The sequence below is a fragment of the Gorilla gorilla genome, chromosome 19 (genome assembly GCF_029281585.2).
Source record: "Gorilla gorilla gorilla isolate KB3781 chromosome 19, NHGRI_mGorGor1-v2.1_pri, whole genome shotgun sequence".
Taxonomy (NCBI): domain Eukaryota; kingdom Metazoa; phylum Chordata; class Mammalia; order Primates; family Hominidae; genus Gorilla; species Gorilla gorilla.
In genome coordinates this window covers 33,620,001-33,646,204 of record NC_073243.2, presented here as the reverse complement: position 1 = coordinate 33,646,204, position 26,204 = coordinate 33,620,001, and the positions used below count along the sequence as shown (strand labels likewise).

The 26,204-nt window shown below is 37.1% G+C and overlaps 1 protein-coding gene and 1 pseudogene across 1 annotated transcript in view; both read right to left on the bottom strand.

Annotated features, from left to right (window-relative positions):
- Positions 1-26,204, bottom strand: part of AP3B1 (adaptor related protein complex 3 subunit beta 1) — a 296,004-nt gene that overhangs the window by 32,549 nt on the left and 237,251 nt on the right. The window contains exon 23 of the mRNA XM_004058672.5: positions 4,239-4,470. Coding sequence (XP_004058720.5) covers positions 4,239-4,470 — 232 coding nt within the window. The remainder of the gene's footprint in view (positions 1-4,238; positions 4,471-26,204) is intronic.
- Positions 7,094-10,068, bottom strand: LOC109023776 (heat shock protein HSP 90-beta-like; annotated as a pseudogene).

The window sequence follows — 26,204 nt, the reverse complement described above, 5'->3', positions numbered from 1 at the left end:
TTTGGGAGTTCATAAGAGGTTATGTACTTAAAACTATGGCATGTTTATTCTAGATATAAAAAGTAAATTTTAAACAATGTTCGAAATTTTCAATGAAAAAAATCCTAAATTTAAAAATGTAAATCAAGTTGGAAGAAGAAATTAAGATGCACTCAGAAATTAATTAAGAGATCTCACATTGAAACCAAAATGTTAAGTCTAATTGCATTAAATACTCAAAAAAAAATTTGTGGCAGATTATCTTTATAAAGCAAAAAATAAAATGACATTTGATAGATTTGGAATTTCTGAAGCTTCATCTATCAACTAATCAAGTATAGGAAATAACTATACCAATATACAATACAGTATTTTTTTTTCAGTTAACAATGACAAAACTTAAGGCAAACAAGAACAAAATTTTATTCTGCTTATGATTTGAAAGTTTAGCTATACCTTAGAATAATTGAGGGGATCTTAAATAAATATGTATATATTTGTTTATATATAGAAACTGTCCATTTTTGTTTTCTACTTTGCTCAAAGTATTCTGTATAATTGCAGCTATACCATACAATCACTTTATATTTAGCTTTATCTATTCTCTATACATCCTATCACACGTAGTTATATTTTAGCAAGCACACTTCTAATTCAATAGACTGTGACTATTCTAGGGCTTCTTGGTAAGTATGATTTGCCATTGAATGCTAACCACGACAGAGATGATGGTACAGTTGGGATAAAATAATAATTCAATAAGCTTCATTTATTAAGTATTATGTTTATATCTCATAGGCTCAATGAGGAGTAGGCATTACAGGAGAGTATTTGTTCAATGCTAATTTTAAAATGCTATTTGTTAGGCAAAGGAAGTATGTTAAAAATAAAAAAAGTAATAATTAAAATGCTATTTGCTCAATGGTATGTATGTTAGTTTGTTGATGCTAGTTTGAATTTCATTTGTTTACAAACCTAACATTTACCAGGATGCCACTCAAATACCAGAAGACTTGCTCCCTAAATCTCTAGCAAACAGGCTTTACTGTAGGGTAAATAACTATAATGATACATATGTTTTTTTCATTTCTCATAAAGCTATGTGCTGTCAACAGTTTAGAGCTTTGTCAGTCACACGCTGCTCAAGGCTATTCTTGAGTGAATTCTTAATGCCTTCTGTGCCATAACTATTTTGGGGTTTGGTCTTGTTTTTGTCTGACACATTAGTAGCAAATTCCGTCATCTCCAAAACTTGATGGCTTTCATGATTTAGATCTCCCTTCATCATGTATCTTTGCATGTCATTTGACAAAGTGACAGCTCTCAAGATGCCTTGTTGATAGCACTCTTTGACACTGTTTGATACTGTCTTCAGTCTTCAGATAATTAACTGTGAGCTTAGTGCCATACTAATTCTGGGGGACAGTCCATGATCAATGGCATGTTTTATTATATGGATGCTTCAGGAGCAAAATGATCAGCATAAACTTATTCAAATAATGGATTTTTATACTTGGAACCGACTAAACTGGGAAAGCTTACCCAATTAGGTGTCTCTGTTTGGACACCATTTCTAGATTTGCTCCTATATATTTGAGATGGCTATGTAGAAGTGGCTCAAAAACACTGGCTCTGTTTCGCCACACCATTAATATCAACACATGAAATCATATAGGATGCCATTTACTTTGATGTAACAGTTGTACAGTAACTGGTAAAATCTTAGCTGAACTCAAATTTGTCAACCACTAACATAAAGCCACTGAATACAGTACAGAGAGCTTAACCTATTCTTTGTGTCTTAAAAAAAACCCTCTTATATACTGGGTCTCTTTGGGGAAAATGGAATATTATCCCTAATATTCTTGCAAGGAATACAGTTTCACGCCAAACACAGAGTGAAATCCATAAAAAAAGTCATTGCACATTACAGACAAAACCAGATTGGTGGCAAATAAGAAAACTGCGGACTCCTTAATGTGTATACGTTCTTAAAAATAAATAAAACAAATATCTTACCTCCCTTATTTTACTAAAACACTAAAATACAGTATTTGTTTTCTGTCGCATTCTTAAAATGTTTTTGGAGGACTAATTTAGACATATTATATTCCTTAACCCTACAATCTATTGATAATAGTGCCATCCAGGTGGTGTTACATACAAGTACATACTGCAGACAAAAGAACTCTGTATCTTGAAGGCATTCAATAAATGCCAACCAAATGAATGAAACATACAGTCACAAAAATTTGTCTAAGAATGACAAAGAAAAGCCTGCAACCAATACTGAGGCAATGGTAAACATTCATATTTTATTTCTCTGTTAAGGTCATACTATGAAATTTATTATATTTATTTCTTCTATTCTACATAGGCCAACTAAAGGTCAACTCATCAACTCATTATGCCAGCTCAAAGAAAAATTAATACTGTTCTACTGCTTTAACCTTTGGATAACATTTTCAACCTTCAGACAATTCATGTATCAGCTGCTTGACACTTCCTAAACTAAACTAATTTTTTTTAAATAGGTAAAAAAGGTTGAATTACAAGCAACAAAAATAACACAATAATTCCTTGGCAATATATTAATGTCACACACTATATAATAAAAATTAGGATACTTTGTGTTCTTTAAACAGTGTCTTAATTATCAAAATATTTTTAAAAATTAAGTGGATTTTGAAATCAGCTTACTTTAACTCCACTTTCTTTACTCTGGTTGCTTATAAAACTTTACCAGGTTTATCAAAAATTATTTTATTCCTTTGTGTAAACATATAACACACACACAAAATGACTTTCTTTACCGAAAGATTCATGAAAACCAGAGGAGAAAATTCAGCAATGCCAAAGAGCTCAGATAAAGAAAAATGGAAGAGTTATGTGAAACAATGAGTAAAGAAGGTACAATTACCTAATTTTACTTGATCCTGGTCAAAAGGCATTGTTTATCTTAAGTATTATAAAAAGGAGCTCTCTGGAGCATTCTGGTTATAACATTTGGAAGATACAATGACATAAACCTTTTATTACTTTTAATTGGGGTTTTGCCTGAAGCTTCTCTCAACTAAACCTTAGGGTTATCTCCACTTACAAAAACCAAAAAGAAAGAGACAGACATTCTAAATATTACACTATTTCAAATTCAAAGTAAGACACACAATTGTTACATTTAATGTTTAAAGGGTATATTTTTAGCAAAATACTTAAAAAATGCAAAGGGGATGAAAAATGGCCACTGACACTTTGTTGGAGAGACAACAGGATGCGGTGGGCACAGAAGCAACCTGGAAAGTGCGAGCCAAAGCTGGGGGCAGCTGCTGCTCAGCAACCCACTCATTGGTTGCTGCATGTGGGGATAAAGGGCCAGTACTGCCATATTTTACGCTCTGCTCCAAGAAAAGTGAGATTTCTCATTTTTTAAAATGTAAAAGCATCTTCATTTTTAAATGGTGGCAACAGATTGAAAACATGTAAAAATTGGATGTGGATAAATACCAGTGATATCCTCTAGGCTACTGTATATTCTATACATGGAGAGGAAGATAAGCAGACTAGTCTACATCGGGGGTGTGCAATCTTTTGGCTTCCCTGGGCCACACTGGAAGAAGAATTGTCTTGGGCCACACATAAAATACACTAACCCTAATGATAGCTGATGAGCTAAAGAAAAAATAATCGCAAAAAAATCTCATAATGTTTTAAGAAACTTTATGAATTTGTGGGCTGCATTCAAAGCTGGCCTGAGCCACAGGTTGGACAAGCTTGGTCTATATCCTCTCAGTCTTCACTCCCTTCACTTTCCCATAAATTGAAAAGTGAAGGGAAACAGGAAAGGATCTCGAGATACGAGAAGTATTGTATTCAGAAATGCAGAGCGATTTTCTTGCTTTTAATACACAATAAACCACTTAAAATTATGCAGGGAATGAAGCTGACCAGGAGGAGAGACGGGGAAAGGTGACACAGGTAAGTAAAACATGATGGCAATCTTGACTCTGCAGACCTAGCCTTCCATCACTACTGGTATTACTATTACTGGGACCTGATTCACTAAGAGCAAAGAAATGTACTTATCTTATATGATAAATTCAGTTTAACAAGAAAAAGCAAATATAAACTGAATATGCTAATTGTCAATACAATCATATTCTACTTTACTATTTTACTAAAAAGTATTCTACTTTACTTTTAAAATGAACATATTTAGTGATCAAATATAGTTAAGGTTTTAAATGAGAATTAATATTTACCTATTGGATTAAAAACATGCATTTTCATGCCTATAGGAAGTTTTTTTTCCCCTATGTGGATATTTTCTATCTTTCGATCAGTAGTGTTATTCAGTGTTATTTGTATAGAGACCATCTTATCACCAAAAATGCAAGGCTGTCTTGGAAAGAAATAATGGGCAGCTAGTCCTTTTCCACTCATTCGATGAAGCAGCACGTGAGTTTTCGTTGGTACAAATGCAGGAGTACTGACCTATTACACACGGCAAAAAGAAAAAAAGATGAGTTAGTGAATATAATTATTCTTTTAGAAAATATGCAAACATTTATGACATTTAATTCTTGGTTCCCCTACAGTATTATATGAACTACAATAACAAACATTAGTAGGATATCACACACATAGATATTAGTCAGAAATGATACAAAGAAGTAAATGCCCTCAAAACTGTATGAAAATTTTTCTGTAAGCGGCTGGGCGCAGTGGCTCACACCTGTAATCCCAGCACTTTGGGAGGCCGAGACGGGCGGATCACGAGGTCAGGAGATCCAGACCATCCTCGCTAACACGGTGAAACCCCATCTCTACTAAACAAAATAGAAAAAATTAGCCAGGAATGGTGGCGGGCGCCTGTAGTCCCAGCTACTTGGGAGGCTGAGGCAGGAGAATGGCGTGAACCCAGGAGGCGGAACTTGCAGTGAGCCGAGATCGCGCCACTGCACTCCAGCCTGGGCGACAGAGCGAGCCTCCGTCTCAAAAAAAAAAAAAAAAAAAAAAAAAAAGAAAGAAATTTTTCTGTAACCTCCAAGCATATATTAATATTACAAACATACTCATTTATTTTCTTTTTGCTGGGGGGGGGGGGGGTCAGGGATTTATAAACTTTTTTGTTAGTTTTTTTCCCCTAGATCCTCTATATTTGGCCATCTTGCTAACTTTCTTATTGGTTTTAACAGTTTGTCAATTGATTTTCTTGGGTGTTTTAGCCAACTACCAAAATGAACGTCTGGACCTTCACTTCCAATCCTGGCTCTTTGAACTGTTTTTTTGTTTTTATTTTCTTTTACTGTAAACTGAAGACCATGGCCCCCAGGATAAGGTGGCTTCTTCCTTTGCCTTAATGATTGAAAAGATCTCTACTTTGAGATCAAGTTAACTATTCACTTATATTTTCTTCCAGACCTTTGATGGTTTCAAATTTTAATTCATATGGAATTGATTTTGATATATTGACTCCATATTTAATTTTCTCCAGATACTGAACTAATTGTCCCTACATGAGCTAATGAATAGTCTTTTCTCAATGATTTTAAATGCAAAAATTCTAATTATTTATGTACTAGGAGATCTTTCTGGGCCTTGATTGTCCTGTTAAACCAGTACCATATTGTTTTATTTTTTATAGACCTACAATATAATTCAATTATTTGGTAAAACAAATCTTTCCTTGTTTCCCCCTCCCAATATTTTCTTGGTAAATCATCTTTTACCCTTCTATTGAACATTAGACTCTTAATTAAATTCTTCCCTCAATCTCATTTTGATTGAAATCATAGGCAGCATATTAAATAATGAAACACTGTCCATTCTAAAACCATGTGATAGCTTTCTTTCCATTCAAAATATCAGTATTGCATACTAGGCTTGTCCTGACATGGGCAAGCATTAAAAAAAAAAATCAATTTGTAATTAAACAGGCTTGATTAAGATTTTTTCTCGACAAGTGTTGTCTCCCAACTAGATTATCTATTATAGTTCTGAGAGTATATATCAACCTATTAAACATTTTCACTATGCCGTGTACACCTGATGACATTACAAACTTAGCAATTATAGTAATGATTTAAAGTTCCACAAAAATCCAAGAGTTAAATATCATATATACAAAATGCTACATCATGCCTTCTAAGCATCATCAAAACATAGTATTCTTTCTCTAAAAGTGCAACAAAAAATGTGGGCAATTTAAAATAATCATCACCTCTGGCCAGGCGCGGTGGCTCACGCCTGTAATTCCAGCACTTTGGGAGGCCGAGGTGGGTGGATCACCTGAGGTCCGGAGTCTGAGACCAGCCTGACCAACGTGGAGAAACCCTGTCTCTACTAAAAATACAAAATTAACCGGGTATGGTGGCGCATGCCTGTAATCCCAGCTACTCTGGAGGCTGAGGCAGGAGAATGGCTTGAACCTGGGAGGCGGAGGTTGCTGTGGGCCGAGATCGCACCATTGCACTCCAGCTTGGGCAACAAGAGCTAAACTCCGTCTCAAAAAAAAAAAAAAAAAAAAAAAAAAAATCATCACCTCTAATCTCAGCACTTTGAGAGGCCGAGGTAGGAGGATCACTTGAGCCCAGGAGTTTGAGAACCAGCCTGGGCAACATGGTGAGATCCTGTCTCTACAAAAAATGTAAAAAATTAGCTGGGTGTGGTGGCATGCGCCTGTAGTCCCAGCTACTCAGGAGGCTGAGGTGGGAGGATTGCCTGAGCTCAGGAAGTTGAGGCTGCAGTGAGCCATGATTAGGTCACTGCACTCCCACCTGGTGACAGAGCAAGACCCTGTCTCAAAAAAAAAATAATAATAATAAAATAATAATCATAAACATTTATGGGATAGTTTATTTGTAAAATATAATAAACAATTAGCTAAATTTAAAATTTTGGTTATATAAAATAATAGGGCTACTGGCCTATTCATTCTATTTAAGCCTTCTGATGATGATAACAATCTAGTATTTTAAGTTTTCAAAGCACTTTCACTTCTAAGGTTAGGTTCTTTTCCTTGAATAAAAACTATTTTCAAAACTCTTGTTTCCTTTCTTTCTTTTCTTTTTTTTTTTTTGAGACAGTCTCGCTCTGTCGCCAGGCTGGAGTGCAGTGGCGCGATCTCAGCTCACTCAGGCAGCTGCAGACTCTCCTTGGTAACTGAGACCAGGCTTTTCCCATCAAACTCCTTGAGCTGCTGCACGCAGTACTCATCAGTGGGCTTGGCTGTATATACTAATTCAAAGCCCCACTTCTGCACTTGCTCCACAAACACAGAGCTGGCCACCTGCTCTTTGCTCTCACCAGTGATGCTATAGATGGATTTCTGTGCCTCTTTCATGCAGGAGACATATTTTGACACAGATGTCATCTCATCTCCAGACTGGGAAGTGTGATACTGCAGCAGCTAGGACATGCGTCTGGCTAGTGGAGTCTTTGTGGATTCCAAGCTTTAGATTTTAATTTTTGAAATTCTAAAATTTTATTTATTTATTTTTTATAGATAGGGGTTTCACTCTGTCATCCAGGCTGCAGTGCAGTGGTGCAATCATAGCTCACTGCAGCCTGGAACTCGTGGGCTCAAGTGATCCTCTTGCCTCAGGTAGCTTGGACTACAGGTGTGTACCACCATGCTGGGTTAATTTTTTTTATTTTTTGTTGTGATGGTGTCTTGCTTTGCAGCCCAGGCTGGTATCAAACTCCTGGCTTCCAGCAATCCTCCTGCCTTGGCCTCCCAAAGTGCTGAGATTACAGGAGTGAGACACCACAACTGGCCCAAGCTTTAGATTTTTAGATAAGGCCTCATTGAATTTCTTGCAATTCTCCTTGTCTTCTGCCACCTCAGAGAATAGCTCAAGGCACTTCTTAACAATGTTTCTGTGAATGACTGTTAAGATTCTGCTCTGTTGGAGCATTTCTCGAGAGATGTTCAGGGGCAAATCCCAAGTCAACCACACCAAGGATTAAAGTTGAGATACTCTGATATCATCATGGCTGTCCATGATGAACACATGATGGACACAGAGTTTGTTGTTCTTTTTTCTTCTCATTCTCAAAGAAGTCAAAGGGAGCCAAACAAGGGATGAACAGCAATGCTCTGAATTCCAACCAACCTTCTACAGAGAAGTGCTTGACTGCCAAATGGTCTTCCTAGTCACTGGTGAAGCTCTTGTAGAATTCTCTATACTCCTCCTGGGTGAATGTCATCAGAGTTTCTGATCCAAATGTTCTTGATCTTGTTTAGTTCTTCCCAGTCAATGATTTCTCCTTGATCTTGTTGGTTTTCTTTTTCTTATCCTTACCATTGTCATCCTCTTCATCTGAACCGACATCTTCTTCAATCTTGGACTTTTTCTCATCATCTCTATCTTCCTTTTTTTGTTTGTTTTGAGATGGTGTAACACTCTGTCACCCAGGCTGGAGTGCAGTGGTGTGATATGAGCTCACTGCAACCTCCGCCTCCTGGTGGATCCTCCCACTTCAGCCCCACAAGTAGCTGGGACCTAAGGTGCGCACCACCATGCCCGCCTAATTTTTTGTATCTTTTAAAGAGTTGGGGTTTCACCATGTTGGCTAGGCTGGTCTCAAACTCCTGATTTCAATCGATCTGCCACCTCAGCCTCCCAAAGTCCTGGGATTACAGGCATGAGCCATTGTGCCTGGCCTATCTTCCTCTTCTTTCTCACCTTTCTCTTCCTCTGCCTATCATCACTGATTTTTTCCTCTCTTTCCTTCTCCAAAGAAAGGGTAATGGGATAGCCTATGAACTGTAAGTGCTCTTCACTACTTCTTTGACCTTCCTCTCTTCTAAGTACTCTGTCTGGTCTTCTTTAAGGTGGAGGGTCACTTTGGTACCCCTGCCAATGGGCTCTCCATGGTCAGCACATACAGTGAAGGAACCCCCAGCAGAGACTCCCAGGCATACTCTTCATCATTGTTGTGCTTTGTGATCACAACTACTTTCTCTGCCACAAGGTAGGCAGAAAAAAAGGCAGCACCAAACTGCCCAATCATGGAGATATCTACACCAGCCTGAAGAGCCTCCATAAATCCTTTAGTACCAGGGAATACACCCTGACTTTGGTAGACACAGGCATTGACATGACCAAGGCTGATCTCCTAATTTGGGAACCATTACCATGGGTTGGGGATGATGTCAATTTCCAGCTCTTTACCATTGTCCAACTTGGAAGGGTTTGTCAGGCTCTTACAGCAAATCTTGTCCAATGCATCAGAAACATTAGATCAACTCCTGAAGGAAAATCTCCTTGTTAGAATAGAAGGTATTGATGACGAGAGACATGAGTTGGGCAATATCTGCCTGAAAGGCAAGTTTCCACCTCCTCCGCTCCACGTGCACTTTCTCAGGCATCTTGAAAGAAAAAGGCTACAAGTACTAGAGAGCAAGGTGGGCTGGGACTGTCCGACATGCACATGGCACCAAGGCTGTACTGGGATGACTCCAGAGCTATATATTTTATATTTATAGATTTATACTCAGCAAAAATCTTCTTTTTTGCCATAAATTCCCATGCTGCTAAGGCTATGATAATCAACCTTAAATATAAGCTCTTATCTGGCTAATTATATTTTTCAGTGTTACATGTTTATTTCCTTAATGACAAGCATATTAGAGACAGTGACAGGTCTTACTTTTATTCTACATTGTTCCACAAACATATTTGTTATCAAATCATTAAATAAATGTTGACGTAGCCAGCTTTATCTCTGTGGAAATTCATAAAAAGTTGGCCTACATATGATATCGGGGAAAGAAAGCTGGAACTGTAATGTAAAAGGGTAGACTATTTGAAAGTTGGAGAAAGGCAAGGGTAGAGGAGTGGGACCAGAGCAGAACAGAACAAAGGTCTGGTTCACAGCAGCCAGGAATCAGTACTGTAGATATCACACAAGGTGGTTAGAAGTATGCCTTTAGTCATTTAAGAGCCATCAAGCCTTGGCAGACTCACTGATTCCTTCTCTCAGTCTAATCCTAGGATGTATGGTCCAAACATTTATTTTGTGTTTTCAACTTTGTCTCAAAATTCTACAGCTTTATTATAATTATCAAAAAATATGTTAAGGGATGAATAAAGAAAGAAAAACAGTATAATTCTCTCCACTCATTCTTTCCACATTCAACCAAGTTCAAGGTAAAAAGCATTCTCTAATGAATTCACCGTCTAAAAAGGCCCTCCCTTACAACCTCCAAAGGTTATCTGTGATAATTCCCAGAGGTCTATGCACTCTTTCACAATAAACAGGATCATAAATGACACTTCGTGGTAATAATATATACTTGTTTAACTACAGAAAGGTAGTAAATGAAAACATAGCCAGGTGTGGTGGCTCATGCCTGTAATCCCAGCACTTTGGGAGGCCAAGATGGGTGGATCACTTGAGGTCAGGAGTCTGAGGCCAGCCTGGCCAACATGGTGAAACCCCATCTCTACTAAAAATGGAAAAATTAGCTGGGCGTGGTGGCATGCACCTGTAATTCCAGATACTTGGGAGGCTGAGGTGGGAGGACTACTTGAACCCAGGAAGTGGAGGTTGCAGTGACCTGAGATAGTGCCACTGTCCTCAAGTCTGGGTGATGAAGCAAGGCTCTGTCTCAAAAAAAAAAAAAAAAAAAAAAACAAAAAACAAAAAACAAAAAAAAGAAAAAGAAAATGTTTGATTACTTTTTTAACCTTGTTTCCTAAGTTTATACAAGTCATATTAAGCCAAACTTCTCCAGCATCTAGATAAAATACATAGGTGATATTTTGTTCAATAAACCGAGTGGGTTCCATAAATCCTTCGACTACTTCCACATATAATACATTTAATCCAGTGCTATATTAATATTAATATATATTAAGACTTTAGTTCAATATTTTGTACATCAGACCAGATACCTATATTCCAGAAATACATATGAGATCTGTGGCTGCTTATATTCTAAGATGCTCAACATTGCAAATGGCGTTCTTGACTTCATATTTTATAGACAACAATGATTTTATTAGATGCAAAAAAAGATAAAAAATAATTATAAAGTGATCTAGATTTGGGCTGTGAAAATGAGGGTTTAAGAAAAAGGGAAGATTTAATAAGTCTAAACACAATACATGTAGGGCAGAGGTTGCAAACTATAACCCACAAGCCAAATATGGCCTGCTGCCTATTTTTAAAAAGTATCACTGGAACACAACCATATTCTTTCATTTACATACTGTCCTTGACTGCTTTTTTACTCTACAATGGCAGAGGTGAGTAGTTGTAATACCTAAAACATTTACTATCTGGTACCTTTACAAAAAAAGTTTGCTGACCCCTGATCTAAGGGCACAAATGTTAGATCCTTGCCATTCCACTTCCCTTCCCTTGTTGTTGGAAACAATTCTCTACAGCAGAGGGTCCCCAGTCCCTGGGCTATGGACCTGTACCAGGCCATGGGTTGTCAGGAATCCGGCCGCACAGCAGGAGGTGAGTGGCTGATGAGAGCAAGCATTACCGCCTGAGCTCTGCCTCCCATCAGATCAGCGGTGGCATTAGATCCTCATAGGAGTGCAAACCCTATTGTGAACTGCGCATGCGAGGGATCTAGGCAGCACGCCCCTTATGAGCATCTAACGCCTGCCTGATAATCTGAGGTGGAACAGTTTCATCCCAGAACCACCCCCCTATTCCCAACGGTCCATGGAAAAACTGTCTTCCACAAAACGGGTCCCTGGTGCCAAAAAGGGCTCTACAGGTCTCACGTCTTCTGAGCAGAAACATTAGCAACTTTGCTTCTGAAACTCTTTTCAAAGATGTTTCCACAGCAAACAGCCTTTGGAAGACAGAGGTAATGCCTCCCTCTGGGGCAGGTGATAGATTTGTTTGTTCATTGTCCAGGATTAGAAAGATAAAATCTCCCTCTGGGGCAAAGGCTGAATAGATTTGCTAACAGTCCCCTTATAAAAGCCTAGAATCTTTTTTTTTTTTTTTAAATACTTTAAGTTCTGGGATACATGTGCAGAATGTGCAGGTTTGTTACATAGGTATACACGTGCCAAGGTGGTTTTGCTACACCCATCACCCTGTCATCTATATTAGGTATTTCTCCTAATGCTAGCCCTCCCCTACTCCCCCAACCCCCAACAGGCCCTGGTATGTGATGTTCCCCTCCCTGTGTCCATGTGTTCTCATTCTTCAACTCCCATTTATGAGTGAGAACATGCGGTGTTTGGTTTTCTATTCCTGTGTTAGTTTACTGAGAATGATGGTTTCCAGCTTTATCCATGTCCATGCAAAGTACATGAACTCATCCTTTTTTATGGCTGCATAGTATTCCATGGCGTATATGTGCCACATTTTCTTTATCCAGTCTATCATTGATGGACATTTGGGTTACTTCCAAGTCTTTGTTGTTGTAAATAGTGCTGCAATAAACATACGTGCACATGTCTTTATAGTAGAATGATTTATAATCCTTTGGGTATATACCCAGTAATGGGATTGCTGGGTCAAATGGTATTTCTGGTTCTGGATCCTTGAGGAACTGCCGCACTGTCTTCCACAATGGTTGAACTAATTTACACTCCCACCAACTGTGTAGAAGTGTTCCTATTTCTCCACATCCTCTCCACCATCTGTTGTTTCCTGACTTTTTAATGATCCCCATTCTAACTGGTGTGAGATGGTATCTCATTGTGGTTTTGATTTGCATTTCTCTAATGACCAGTGATGATGAGCTTTTTTTCATATGTTTATTGGCCACATAAATGTCTTCTTTTGAGAAGTATCTGTTCATATCCTTTGCCCACTTTGTGATGGGGTTGTTTGATTTTTTTTCTTACAAATTTGCTTAAGTTCCTTGTAGATTCTGGATATTACACCTTTGTCAGATGGATTGATTGCAAAATTTTTCTCCCATTCTGTAGGTTGTCTGTTTACTCTGATCAGGTTCCTCTCCAGTAAAGCAACACAATGCATGTGCAGGCTTCACCTAGCCTTCAGCATGTGGGGCTCAGAGAAGTGATGCAAATGATGCTACTCTGTCTACTTCTATTGCTTTAACAAACTGTCCTTTGTCTCTGACCAGGAGTCTTGTGTCTTCTACCAGCATTCATGAAATTGTTGCAAATTAACTAGTTAGCTTGTAAGTAGGGTAACATCTCAGACTCTTCACAGTTCTTGATGCTTGATTTAAAAAAAATAATTTAACAATTCCCAGAGCCGCTTATTTCAAACAGCTAACACTTGGACCACCATATATATCTGTGCAGTGACAACTGACTGAAAGGGTGAATAAGAGCTAAAATCCAGCTTACATTCAAGGGAAACTTTTTGGAATCTGCACCATGGTGCCATACAGGCTAGTGGCTTTACTAATCAGAATACAACTTTACAAAGTAGAGGTTACTTTTTTCTTTTGGCTTTCCTTTATGAAAATCCATGTTATGACTTTAATTATTCCTGTGGGTTTCTGAAGTATCAGAAATGTTCTGATAGCCGACAACAAAGTGTTGAGTAAGTCCAATGACAATGCAGAATAAGAATTCATTATTTCAGAATTGCTTTCATTTGGTTCAAGACTAAGTGCTGGCCTTTTGAGGAAGCTTTGCCCCCAATGCTTCTTTACCCTGTAGTGGTTATGTATGAGACTGTCAGCCCAACACGCCCTACTATTTTCTAGAAACACATTCAGCACATGATGGAGCTGGCAAGTTCTTATGCCTCCTCATGACTGGCTGCAGTTAACTGGTTCAGGGATGGACATTTGGCCCAATGAGTTCCTTTCCTAGGATTTTTGGATTTGGTACCTAGTAATTTAAGCCAGACTCTCTCAAGCAGCTAAAATTCTGAGATTTAAAACTCTAATTTTGTCTGTGGCCACATTTCCTGCCACATTGTTCAGTGAGAAAAAAAATAATAAAGCAAATTTCCAAAGAAAAGCATAGATGAGAGACAAGAGAAACTAGCTGGTAACTTTGATCTGGATGGTTCTTGATGCCCAGACACATTACTGTCCTTGCTGAAGTTGTTTTCTCTGAACTGTAGCTGTAATTTCCTATTTATTTATTTACTACTTAACCTAGTTCAAATTGGGATTCTATCATCTATCTCCCCCACTCTACTACTGGTTGGGATTAGTCAGATTTCAGGACACTAATTAGAAGGGGAAATAAGCTTGTAATGGGAGAATGCCCCCTTCCCCCCCTTTCTCTAAAGTCCTGGTAGATGTGGAATCAGGAGATCACAGACTCAGGTAAGGCTTTTGATTAGACTGAACCATATGTATCTGCCATATCTGTAGGTCAAAAACAGTCAAATTATCAATTTCATGTGACTCAACTAATAATTTGTTTTGCATCAAGGCTACTTAATTCTACCTTTAATAGAAAAGAACTTTGAGTCCTTGGTGTGGGCCAACCTAACTCACTGGAGTTCTGTATTGCGGTTAGAGAGCAAGGCCCACAATAACAACAAAGTATGGCTTTGCCTTTCTTTGTCCTCTGACCCTATGTCTCCCTTGGGCATCTTGGGGAGAAAGGTGGTAACGTGCAAGAATTAGGTATTTCACAGCTCTCTGTCCAATAAGAACACCGTTATTTCAAACACAAAGTAACTACAATTCATTAATCATTACTCACCATTAATTTATTAATTCATTCTTTCATGTAAATAACATTTATTCAATGAGTTGTACCAGCCCTGTGCTAAGGAGTATGATACAGAGACAAAGCCAAAGTATCCTAGTCCTCAAGAAGTTTATTGTTTAGCCTGGGAAAACAGAGTAAATCAACTAGTGTGATAAATGTCATGACAGAAGCAGGCTCAGTAGGCTAGAAGAACGCAAAAGTCATAGCTGACACCTGAGGGAGTCATCATGGATGAAAACCCAGTTATTTTAATGAATTAATCTGGCTATTTCTCACTACTGCCACTGTTGCCAGCCCGGTCTGAGCCACCACCACCTATCATCTGGATTATTCCAACAGCCTCCTAATTGGTTTCCCTGTTCCTACCCCTGCATCTTATTGAACATAGACTGAATTGCTACGTTAGTCTATCCTGAACACAGTAGCTAGAATGTATCGGTTAAAGTTACATCATGCACTGGGGTGATGAAATAATTTGTACACCAAACTCCGTGATATGAGTTTACCTGTATAACAAACCTGCACATGTACCCCTGAACCTAAAATAAAAGTTAAAAGAAAAAGAAAAGTTGTATCACGTTACCCCTCTGCTCAAAACCCGCCAATGGCCAGGATCCTTGTTCCATTTCCTTGATCTTGTTTCCTATTACTCTTGAACTCGTTGTTTATTCTACTCATTGCCATGACTTCCTTGCTATTCCTTTTGCATATTAGTAACAGTCCCACTATAGGTTATTCCCTGGTACCCTCTACCTGGAAGGCACTTTCTCCAGAGACCCACATGGCTCAGCTCTAGTATGTCTGCTCAAATATTACCATCTTAGTAAGGCTTAACCCATTGGCATCCCTCCCTTCTGATTTCCTTTTTCCTTTTTTATAGACACTTAATACCTTCTCTAACACAATATATAATTTACTTTTTTGTTATGTTTATTACCTGTCTTCCCATCTACTTCCCATTTTTATGCTCAATATATTAAACCTAATTTTACCCTTTCTCAGAACTCAAAGCCTAATTTTACTATTTTAAATGATTATGGAAATTTGCAAATAATATACCTCTAGTGTTGGTCATAACTATACATTATTTAATGCTGAGTGCTCAATTATAACAGTGTCCTTAAAAATACTACAGCCTTATAGGAACACACTGTGGTGATATGTGGAGATCTTCTATATTAATATTTGTTGGTTTTATGATATAACTTGAATTTTCTATTACATAAAATTGTGAACAAATAAAAAAGTACATTTCTTAAATGCACAAAGAACAGCTTATTGAGGGACTTCTATAATTCAAACACTAATTCTTGAAATGTCTACTTATAAGTGTATTATTTTATTAAAACTTATATAAACAAGATAGTATGAAAGACAACGTTTGAAAACATTAGTTTTGATTTAACTGTTTAACGACTAACATTCAAAGAATTAAAAACTTAGCTGCATTATAAGCAAATGATATGGGTCATCTTCACTATGGCTCGTGAGGAAGTAATTAGTTCAGTAACTGCAGTAACTGTAAAATAACAAGCCTCCCCCAAGAGTTAACAGAACAAAAAGCATCCAGTAACAATGAGATAATCCTCTACAAATCTTTACACAGCATATGTTTAAATAATAAAAGTCGTTTGTGTACCTTTAGATGGTTTATGAAAATAAGCAATCAATTCTGCAGACACAACATTATTTCTAAAGGAAATCTATGTGACTCATGATGCCTGTAGATACACAGAGACAAACCACACATATTTTATCAGTTTATTACAGTAAGCAAATAAGCGTGGAATGAGAGTGCACATAACTGTCTACTTAGCGCTTACTGAAACATTTATAAGAGCTGTTATCTCCCTAATAACAGACAGACAGCGTGCAATTTTAGAGGAGAAAAGCTTCATATTTTTTAACACTTCACTAAAAAGTAACTGAAGAGTGTAAAATGAAAAATACTCTGTGCAGTTAGCTGGTAATGGACCATATTATCAACTCAAGTTAGATTTATAGGATACAAACTAGTCACTAATAGTTATTTTATGACATAGCATGTCTGCTTTTTTTTGAGATTATTAAGATTAAAGTTGTAAAACTTCTTTTGAACATAGCTGTTCAAAATGATTGAATTATAAAATTTAAAATGAGATTCGAAAAATAAAACATGGAATAGCAAGTAAGTGCCTTGGAATAAGCCTTGTTCAGCATCCACATTACTATTCAAAGATGACATTTCCACGTAAAGCTTTATGAAAACAATGTTTCCCAGCCTTTTATGCTTTAATCCACATTTAGTTACTCAGTCATTAAGTATTATCAATCCATTGTTTTTGAATTTCAAAGATATGAAAATCTGCAGTATATAAAATGCTCTTTGTATCTAGTTTTGTTTGGCTTACTTTACATCAGTATCTATTTTGATATATAATTTATAAAAATGACGAGGTAAGAAAATAGCTATAAACAGAGGCACAGCTTCATCTTTAAAATTAGTACTTTTAAAACAAATGCATGTCTCAATTGATAAGATTTGTAATGCAGAAAGTCACAGTATTGTCTCATTTATCCTATAAACTGTAGAAAGTGGGTCTTGATTTTACCTTCAATCCATTTCATTGAGGCTAGCATTAACCTAGTATTGACCTAGAATAGGATTTAAAAAAGTAAAGGGCAAATTTGGTTAACTCTTACATATAAGCACAGACTCGAAGAAATATATTTGAATCTTCCAGCAAATATTACTTCAAATAAATGGTTTTTAATACTAAAGATAACTTCTTCCTTATGTATATAAATTTTGATATACAAATTTATGATAATTTCTCATATTTTAGTAATCACTATACATTATAAAACACACGAGACTTTCTCACCTCTTATTTTGGTAATAATATATATTAAAAATATATTTGTGGAAATACTTGAACACATAATGAACAAATATTTAATGAGCATCTTAATTCATGCTCGGTATTAAGCAGGCACCAGCAAACCATGCTTATAGGCCAAATCTGGTCCACTGTCTATTTTTGCAATGCCTGTTCACTAATAATGACTTTCACATTTCTAAATGGTTGAAAAATCAAAAGTAATATGATTGTAACATTAAAATGATATGAAATTCATTTTAGTGTCTATAAATAAAGCTTTACTGGAACACAGATGCACTCATTTATTTATGTATTATCTGTGGCTGCTGTTGCATTAAAATGGCAGGGTTGAGTGGTTGTGGCCTGCAAAGCTGAACATCTTGACTACCTGGCCCTTTACAAAAAATGTTTGCCGATCCCTGGTATAGGATATATTCAATTTACAATGGTTTTGATATAAGGAAATTAATATCCCATTCTTTCTCCTCCCCAAAGACAGATCAATAAACTTCACTATCAATACATTTACTGCTTTTCTATATATCTGAAAGCCAGAATGATGTCTATATTTTTTTATATATCACGTGCATGGTAAATAGCACCAGAACCATGAATACAGATATGTTATACTATTCATACATATGTTCTCCTATTCTTTTGATATTTCTTTTCTGACTTTTGGCTTAAGAGTACTAATAAAAACAGACTGAATTTGATTTGTAAAGTGTTCAGCATGAAGTTCTCAGTAACTGGTTATAACAAATTTCTTTAGAACCCAGAGCATTTTACAGAAGCCCAAAACAATTATGCATTGTTAAGCTGTCATTTGAAAGATGTGATAATTACGTGATCTTAGCAGTTCTACTGCTTTTTCATTCACAAGATTAAAAACATAATATAAAAAAGAAAATGCTAGTGTCTTCTCCCATTATAACCAAGCTCAGAACCTTGGTATTATCTTTGACATCCTCACATTAATTAGAAAACAAATTCACTGTCTCCTGCATTCATTTCCTCTTTTCTGTCCCTCTACCACCAGCTTAATTCAAGTCTTCATTAACACTGAAAATACTTTTAAATCTTTTTTTTCAAATTACAACAGTATTATATATTTATTGAAAATAATTTAAATAGTATGAAAATATAAGAAAAGTCAAGTCCCAGTTGGGCGCAGCGGCTCACGCCTGTAATCCCAGCACTTTGGGAGACCGAGGCGGGTGGATCACGAGGTCAGGAGTTCGAGACCAGCCTGACCAATATGGTGAAACCCCAACTCTACTAAAAATACAAAAATTAGCTGGGCATGGTGGCGCATGCCTGTAATCCCAGCTACTCAGGAGGCTGAGACAGGAGAATCACTTGAACCTGGGAGGCGGAGGTTGCAGTGAGCCGAGATCACACCATTGTACTCCAGCCTGGTGATAGAGCAAGACTCTGTCTCAAAAAAAAAAAAAAAGAAAAAGAAAGAAAAGAAAAGTCCCCCTCAGGTAACCATAACAATTTGGTGTCCCTGCCGATCTTTTGCTCCCTTATGACTTCTCTTGCTTATACTATACGAGGTCTCTCTAATTTGCCCCCGTCATTAGGTTCGTTTTACTCTGAGCTGTACCACAAGCTGCTATACAAAATAATTCTCTTGGAGTTGTAACTCCTTCATATACTCAGCAGTGAGGTGTGGTGGGAAACACACGGCTTTGAAACTAAACAGATTTGAGCTGAAATTGGTTTTATACATAGCACATGTCTTACTAGCCTTGTAACACCAGAAAAGTTACTTAAGCTGAAGGGATCTCAATTTTCAAGTCTGTGAAATGGGGACACTAGCACCTATCTTTCAGGGTTGTTTTAATCTAGGCTAAACATAAACAGCTGGAGGCATGAAGGGCCTGAGGAGCATGATAGGCACAAGTAAGGGAGTGAGTTAAGATTTCAGAATTGAAAGGACAAAAAACTGAAGTTCAGTGGAGGTGAAGTTATTAGAATTGAACAGATCAAGAGACTGTGAGGTTCCATGTTGCACAGGTTATGAATATGAACACTGCGGTTCCCCAAGATGATGGTGGGCCAGAGAGATTATGTATGAAATACTAAGATCTTCACTGAATATGGATAAGTGATTAAGAGATCCAAAGATAAGAATGACAAGGAAGGGAAGAAGGAATAGGAAGATGGAATGGGCCCCATAAAAGGAAGGAAAATGAGGATGAAAACAGAATGGCCTGAAAGGAACAGTTGAGCTTCACACAAACAATCTTGGTAGTAACAATGATTTCGTCAAAGACAGAATTATCAGCCATTATGAATGGGGCCATGCTGAACAGATTTACAACAGGACTTCAAGATCCAAATGGAGATTCTCAGAGAAAAGCTAGGCCATGAACCTTACAAAAGTGTATGAGGGAAACCATAAGCTGTTCTACATATTTCAGAGATGGGACTGTGGCCTCTAAAAGCTGGCTGTGTTGCCTTGCATTTAAGTGAATTGTGACTTAGGGACATGGATTCCCCTTGATGAAGGATGTGGATGTCACCTAGAAGAGGTCCTGGAGATAAGGAAAGAAGTATGTCTTAGGAGATGTACAAATTGGAAAGGGAATTTTATTATGGGTATAGTGATTTTAAACTACAGATGCTTTCTTTGAAACTGACAGAAGGGAAAAGGATCCTTATACATCCTAGATGCCAGCTCCAGGTACTACAAGTTGCTGAAAATTTCCTGATGCAGGGAAAGGATGGGGAAATGGGTTCCCTGAGACCACAGGACAGACAGACAGACAGACAGACCTACAGACACACACACACACCTACAGACACACACACACACACACACACACACACACACTCACTTACTTATATAAACATTATTCCCCTTGATCTGTGTGTAAATATTTTAAAATTTTCAGTAAGGAGGTGGGGATGGAGAGAACGTGATTTACTACATAAGGCCTGGTTTTCTTCATGGCAAAGGCAGGTGGCTGCATGGCTCTTCCGGGTCAAGTCCTGGGATTGAGCCTCACTCTTGCACTGTGGCACTGGCCAGGTCTTCTCAGGCTATACGTATTGTTAACATATTAAGCATTTTTCCTCAGAAGTAAGAATGGTTAGTTTCCTTCTCATGAGGCAGAATTACAGCTGGCAGTGGTACGAAGGAAAACACTGGATTTTAAGTTAGAAGACCTTCAAGCTATTTGATGAGAAGAAAATCATTTAACTTCTCTGTGCTTGTATTTGTATCTAATTGATAGGATTCATTTGAGGAGTCAGTGCGACACTGCATGTGACAGTGTGTTGCTGGTGAAAATCTCCTTGTTTAATTATTATTAAAGACAATGTTTATTAGCATAAGAGAAAAAATAGTGGCAGAGCTAAGATTGAAATGTAATATTCTTCAGTGTCATTTCTGTCAAGCAATAAGCTATAATTCCTTTTTCAATAAACACAAAATGGTCCTTATGATAAAGGAAAGTAAAGGTCAGTCATGCAAGCTCATGGGGAGATTTTTTTCTCTCCTTCAATAAGAGAAGTGGAAAGAACTAGCATTTATTATTTCTTTCCAAAGATTAATGACAGTTGAGGAAACTTTTTGAATGTGATCTTAATTATAATCAGTATCCTTAACAAATAACTTTTAAAAACAAATCCATAAACTGAGATTAGAATTGTCTTTAAAATATCAGTTATTTAATAAACTGCATGTCTGAAAGTGGATTTCAAGTGATAATTTCATAAGCATACATCATAAGGCAAAGGAATCTAAGGGGAAGTCTGAATGCTACATCACAGGGGACAACCACACCTTGAGACAATATTTTACACTTCTTTACTTCCTCAGGATTATTTGCTAATAAAATTTCTACTAGATACCTATCTTCAGTACCAAAATGACAGAATCCCACTTTTATACTAATTGTAAGGAATTAACTCAGTATTTGGACATGTTGAAAAGACTAATGATGAATACCACTTTTTTAAAAAAAGCAATGAAGGTACCCTCAGGAAACTGCATGGGGTATGAGACCAGATGTCAAATGATCTGGGTTATAGTTTGAACTCAGCCACATATTAAATGGTGAGACCTTAGCTAAACCACAACCTCAGAGCTTCTGTTTTCCTCTTCTGTAAAATGGGGCTAATCATACATATCCCGTCTGTTTCACTGAGTTGTCTTGAGGATCAAATGAGACCATATATGTGAAACTGATTTTTAAACTGCAGAAAGTTCAATAAAAGGCATTATTGGGATTATTAGTAAATTGAGTTTTCAGCCCCCGTTAAAACACCAATCTGTCAGATAACGCAGGGTCCTGAGATTAAAAGTACATATCAAAAAGCTGAATCACCATTGGAAAAATGCTTTTATAACAATATTGCTGTATTTATTGATAGTACCATCCAAAGGCCTTTACAAAAGTAATCCCTTCCCCCACATCTGTTTTTCCCTCCTCTGTTAGTTGTGGGTGAAGAGAACTGTTCTCTAAAAGGTTTCTAAATGATGTTGATGTTAAAAAATATAGTATCACCATTTAACAGCCTTTTAAAGAGCAGTCCCCAGTATGGTCTTTGTTAACAACTGAGGGAGGAAGGGACTATTTTTTCAAAGGCTTTTAGAGGATGTTGTTAAAAGAATATATAGTGACATCATTTAAAAGCCTTTTAAATAATAGTCCTCTTTCCCTCCCAATTGTAATGTCCTTGGCTTTCATTTATTTTGTACTACAAGCCGAAAATGGACAAGCCAACATATTATTGGCTATGGCAGCATTTGTTGGATGGAGAATGATGCATTGCTTTTAAAAAGGTCGGTGTCCAGAAATAAATCCAACTCTTCTAGAACATAGTTTCATTTCTATACAGGATATTGCCCACCCACCTTATCATCAACTTGTAGTACTTTTTGTTTGTTTTCCTTAAGAGTTTACTGAAAAAGACACCATGCCAACAGAAAAGAAGTCACAGCTAAGTCATTCCGAGATTTCCCACGGCATGAATCTAGTTCCACAATCGACTGAGGTTTGCTTCAGTGAACTCTTCATCCAATTTATGGCAAATTCTAACTTTCAGCTCCTCTTCTGTAGTCTTTATTAATCTATTTCTTCCCACTGTTCCTCTCATTTTAGTTTAGTCCACTAGGAGACAACAGTGGACACTTAGGGTTCCTTTCCATACTTAGCTCCTAGGGAGGGGAAAAATGAAGTCGCCCGTTTGGTTTAAGGCACAAAGTCTGATAGACAGTAATCTTTGAAAAAAAGAACTAGCCAGGGAGATAATCATATGATATGCAACAATTTCCCGTCTCTTCTTGTGTTGGGTCTTTTCAGAAAAGTGTCCCTTCATTTTAAGAACAGGATTTCATAGATCCATAACACTTTGATGAAAAAATAAGCCTTTAAAACATCTAAAGATACAGCCCTCTAAACACACTGTATTTTAATCCTAAATTTTAGTGCTCCCCTTACTTTTTGCCAATCTTGCACACAGAACTCACTTGTTTATTCTATGATTTACTTAAATCACAGTAAATCATTATTTACTTGTGATCTACTATCATAAGTCATATTTAGCTAAATATTACTACCCACAATGCAATGCTCAGTTCAAGTCCCAATTTATCTATTCAACTCTTCCTGGCCCTACTCCAGCCCATTATGATCTTAATCATATTCCATTTGACATGTTATAATTTAATTTTCACACTAACTTTATGTATAATCTTGTATCCCATGTAACTAACAAAGTGCTAAGCCTAGATAAGAATAATTTCTTTATTACATAATAATTTCATACCAAACAAAAAAAGAATTAGCCAGGTAAATAATCACAGTATGCGAATCATGTTTTTGCATGATTTTTGAAAAATGTAAATTACTTTTTAGTTCTCTACTACCTTAATAGCACCGGTTAGTTATCTGTGCCTGTAATTATATTTGATGGTAAATAAATATTTTAAAATATTTTAAAACATCTCAATAAAAATTCATTTCATCTGAGATTTATATCTCCATTATCTTGAGATAAATGTTTCACTGAGAAGTGCTATTATAGGCCGGACGCAGTGGCTCACGCCTGTAATCCCAGCACTTTGGGAGGCCGAGGCGGGCAGATCACGAGGTCAGCAGTTTGAGACCAGCCTGGCCAACATGGTGAAACCCCATCTCTACTAAAAATACAAAAATTAGCCAGGCATGGTGGCAGGCACCTGTTAACCCCAGCTACTCCGGAGGCTGAGGCAGGAGAATCGCCTGAACCCAGGAGGCGGAGGTTGCAGTGAGCCGAGACTGCGCCATTGCACTGCAGCCTGGACGACAGAGTGAGACTCCATCTCAAAAAAAAAAAAAAAAAGTTATTATAATTCTGATTCTAAAGTAAAGTAAGTAAAAATTTTTAAATATAAGTGTTAAATTTCCCGACCTGAAGCATCAAAGAGACAGTACTAGGAAGATATGACACTTTATTTAATACGACTGATCTGAAAATTTCAAATTTCTCTTAATTTCCTTAACTGTAGTTAAGCAGAACTGCCTCAAATACGAATTGCTTCATTAGGCAGATGGCCATAATCTCTACAGCAGGGCTGCATCTGAACTCTACAACTAGTGAGTTATCCCCATGGTACAATCAACATCATGACCAGAGAATACAAGCCTGGGTGTGGTGCCGGGTTCTGCTCTTCATAGAAATGGCCTCTATGAGCGCCATTGCCCTGCCCTCCTGTTCCTCTGCAATTTGATAGGGTTGGGGTGAGACATGAGTATCCGAGTCACCTCCTTCTTCCCACAGGTTCTATAAGTGAGGTGGTATACAGAAAAACAGCCCCTTCAAAGATGTCTAGGTCCTAATCCACAGAACCAATGAATATGTAACATTATGTGGCAAAAGGGAATTAACGTTGCCAATAAGTTGACTTTGAGATTGGAGGTCATTCTGGATTTTCTGGGAGGGCCCAAGTAATCACACAGATCCTGTAAGTGAATGAGAGAGGCAGGAGATTCAGTGTCAGAGTGATACAGCATGAAAACAACTCAATTGGCCATTGCTGGCTTTGAAGGTGGAAAAGAGCCACGAACCAAGGAATGTGGGCTGCCTTTACAAACTGGAAAAGTCAAAAAACAAAAACCAAATTGGATTTTCCCCTAGAGCTCCACAAAGAACATGGTCATGCTGACGCCTTGAAAAATAATAATAAATTTGCACTGTTTTAAGCCACTAAGTTTGTGGTAATGTATTACATCAGTGACTGGAAACTAATAAAGGTAACTGCGGTGCCTAGTTGAAAACCACTGTTCTGAATTCTTATGTTGTGAAACCTATCTTCAGAGTTTATAGCATAGTTTGTATGCATGCAACTTTTTCAATGGCTGATCTGTGATCTGAGAAGCAACAAAACTCAGCTTTCTCTGCAGTATTTTCTCATTGAACTTAAACTCCAACTATTAGAGACACTAATAAATTTGAGTGGCTCTCAAATTGTCAGAATCATTTTAGACAGCTGGTTTAAAAAAACTCCCCTCCCCTAACACTCCTTCTATGCTTTCAATAAGCGCCATGGGTTGATTTTGATCTATCTGTAGTTAACAGACAGGTGCTGGCAACAAATGAAAAAAATAAAAATGAACTGCCATCATTAAATTGAGGCTTCAATTTAATGCACTGCTTATTATCTAAGACTCCCTCTTTACCCCCTTTATTTAGTATGAATCTTTCTGGTAAAATACACATAAAGAAGCATTTTGCATATAAGCAAAGGGGATTATTATTAGAAGTAGTAGTGATAGATATAGACACTTGGTTGAAGAAATACAAACAGACATGTTTCAATGGGGAAAAGGAAGGAAAACAAAAACATGAGGGGGTCTGGGTGGGGCAGAACAAGTTCAGGATAATAAAATACCTAGGTTAGAAAAGTATCAATAGTAAGTAGGTATCAAAAAAGAATGGAAATCCTGAAAACTCTAAAATGTGCTATTTTTGTCTAGAGTTACCTCTCTCTAAAACAAGCACAATACAAAAAGTTAGATGTTTATAAAAGTTATACCGAGTCTCTGAATGAGGACTCTTAAGCATTCTGCAACCATTTGTGTCAAGTTAAGGTGTCTATAACCCATTATAACCGCTGGAATAAATACAGGTGCACCAGTGAATGCTTATGCAATCAGGTCTACATGAGAAAGGTGGAACCACAAAACATATATGCAAATGCTGCTCAGAAAAAATTTAATTCAGTCTGTGTCGGTCTGATAGAAACACACATGTCAACACACATGTAGAAGGACAAAATGTTTCTTTGTGGATATTCCATAGGGGTAAATCATATTATAGAAGGCATGCACATTATAATTCAAGAATATATTACAAATATAAAGGAATGTTTTCTCTGTGTATTTGGCAGCATTAGTAATTCCTTCTGTCATGATCCCAAGACACCTTATGTAAACGTCCACTGTAGCCCGACTCATACGCTACTGAACTCTTGAGTTTACATGATTTCTGTTTCCACAAGACTATAAGATAGGAGTCAAAACTGACATCATGACTTATTTTTTTATTTGCCACAGCTCATACCAAAGATCAGAATGTAGTAGACATTCCATCCATGCTTATTAACAGAAATATTCAGGTTTTTGAAAAAAAAAATCTTTCATCACGAGTACCATAATCCCTAAAGTTTTACTAGAAAGCAAAAGAGAATTTGCTCTATCCATGGATAAAAGTCTGCAAAGAAAATAAAGGGCAT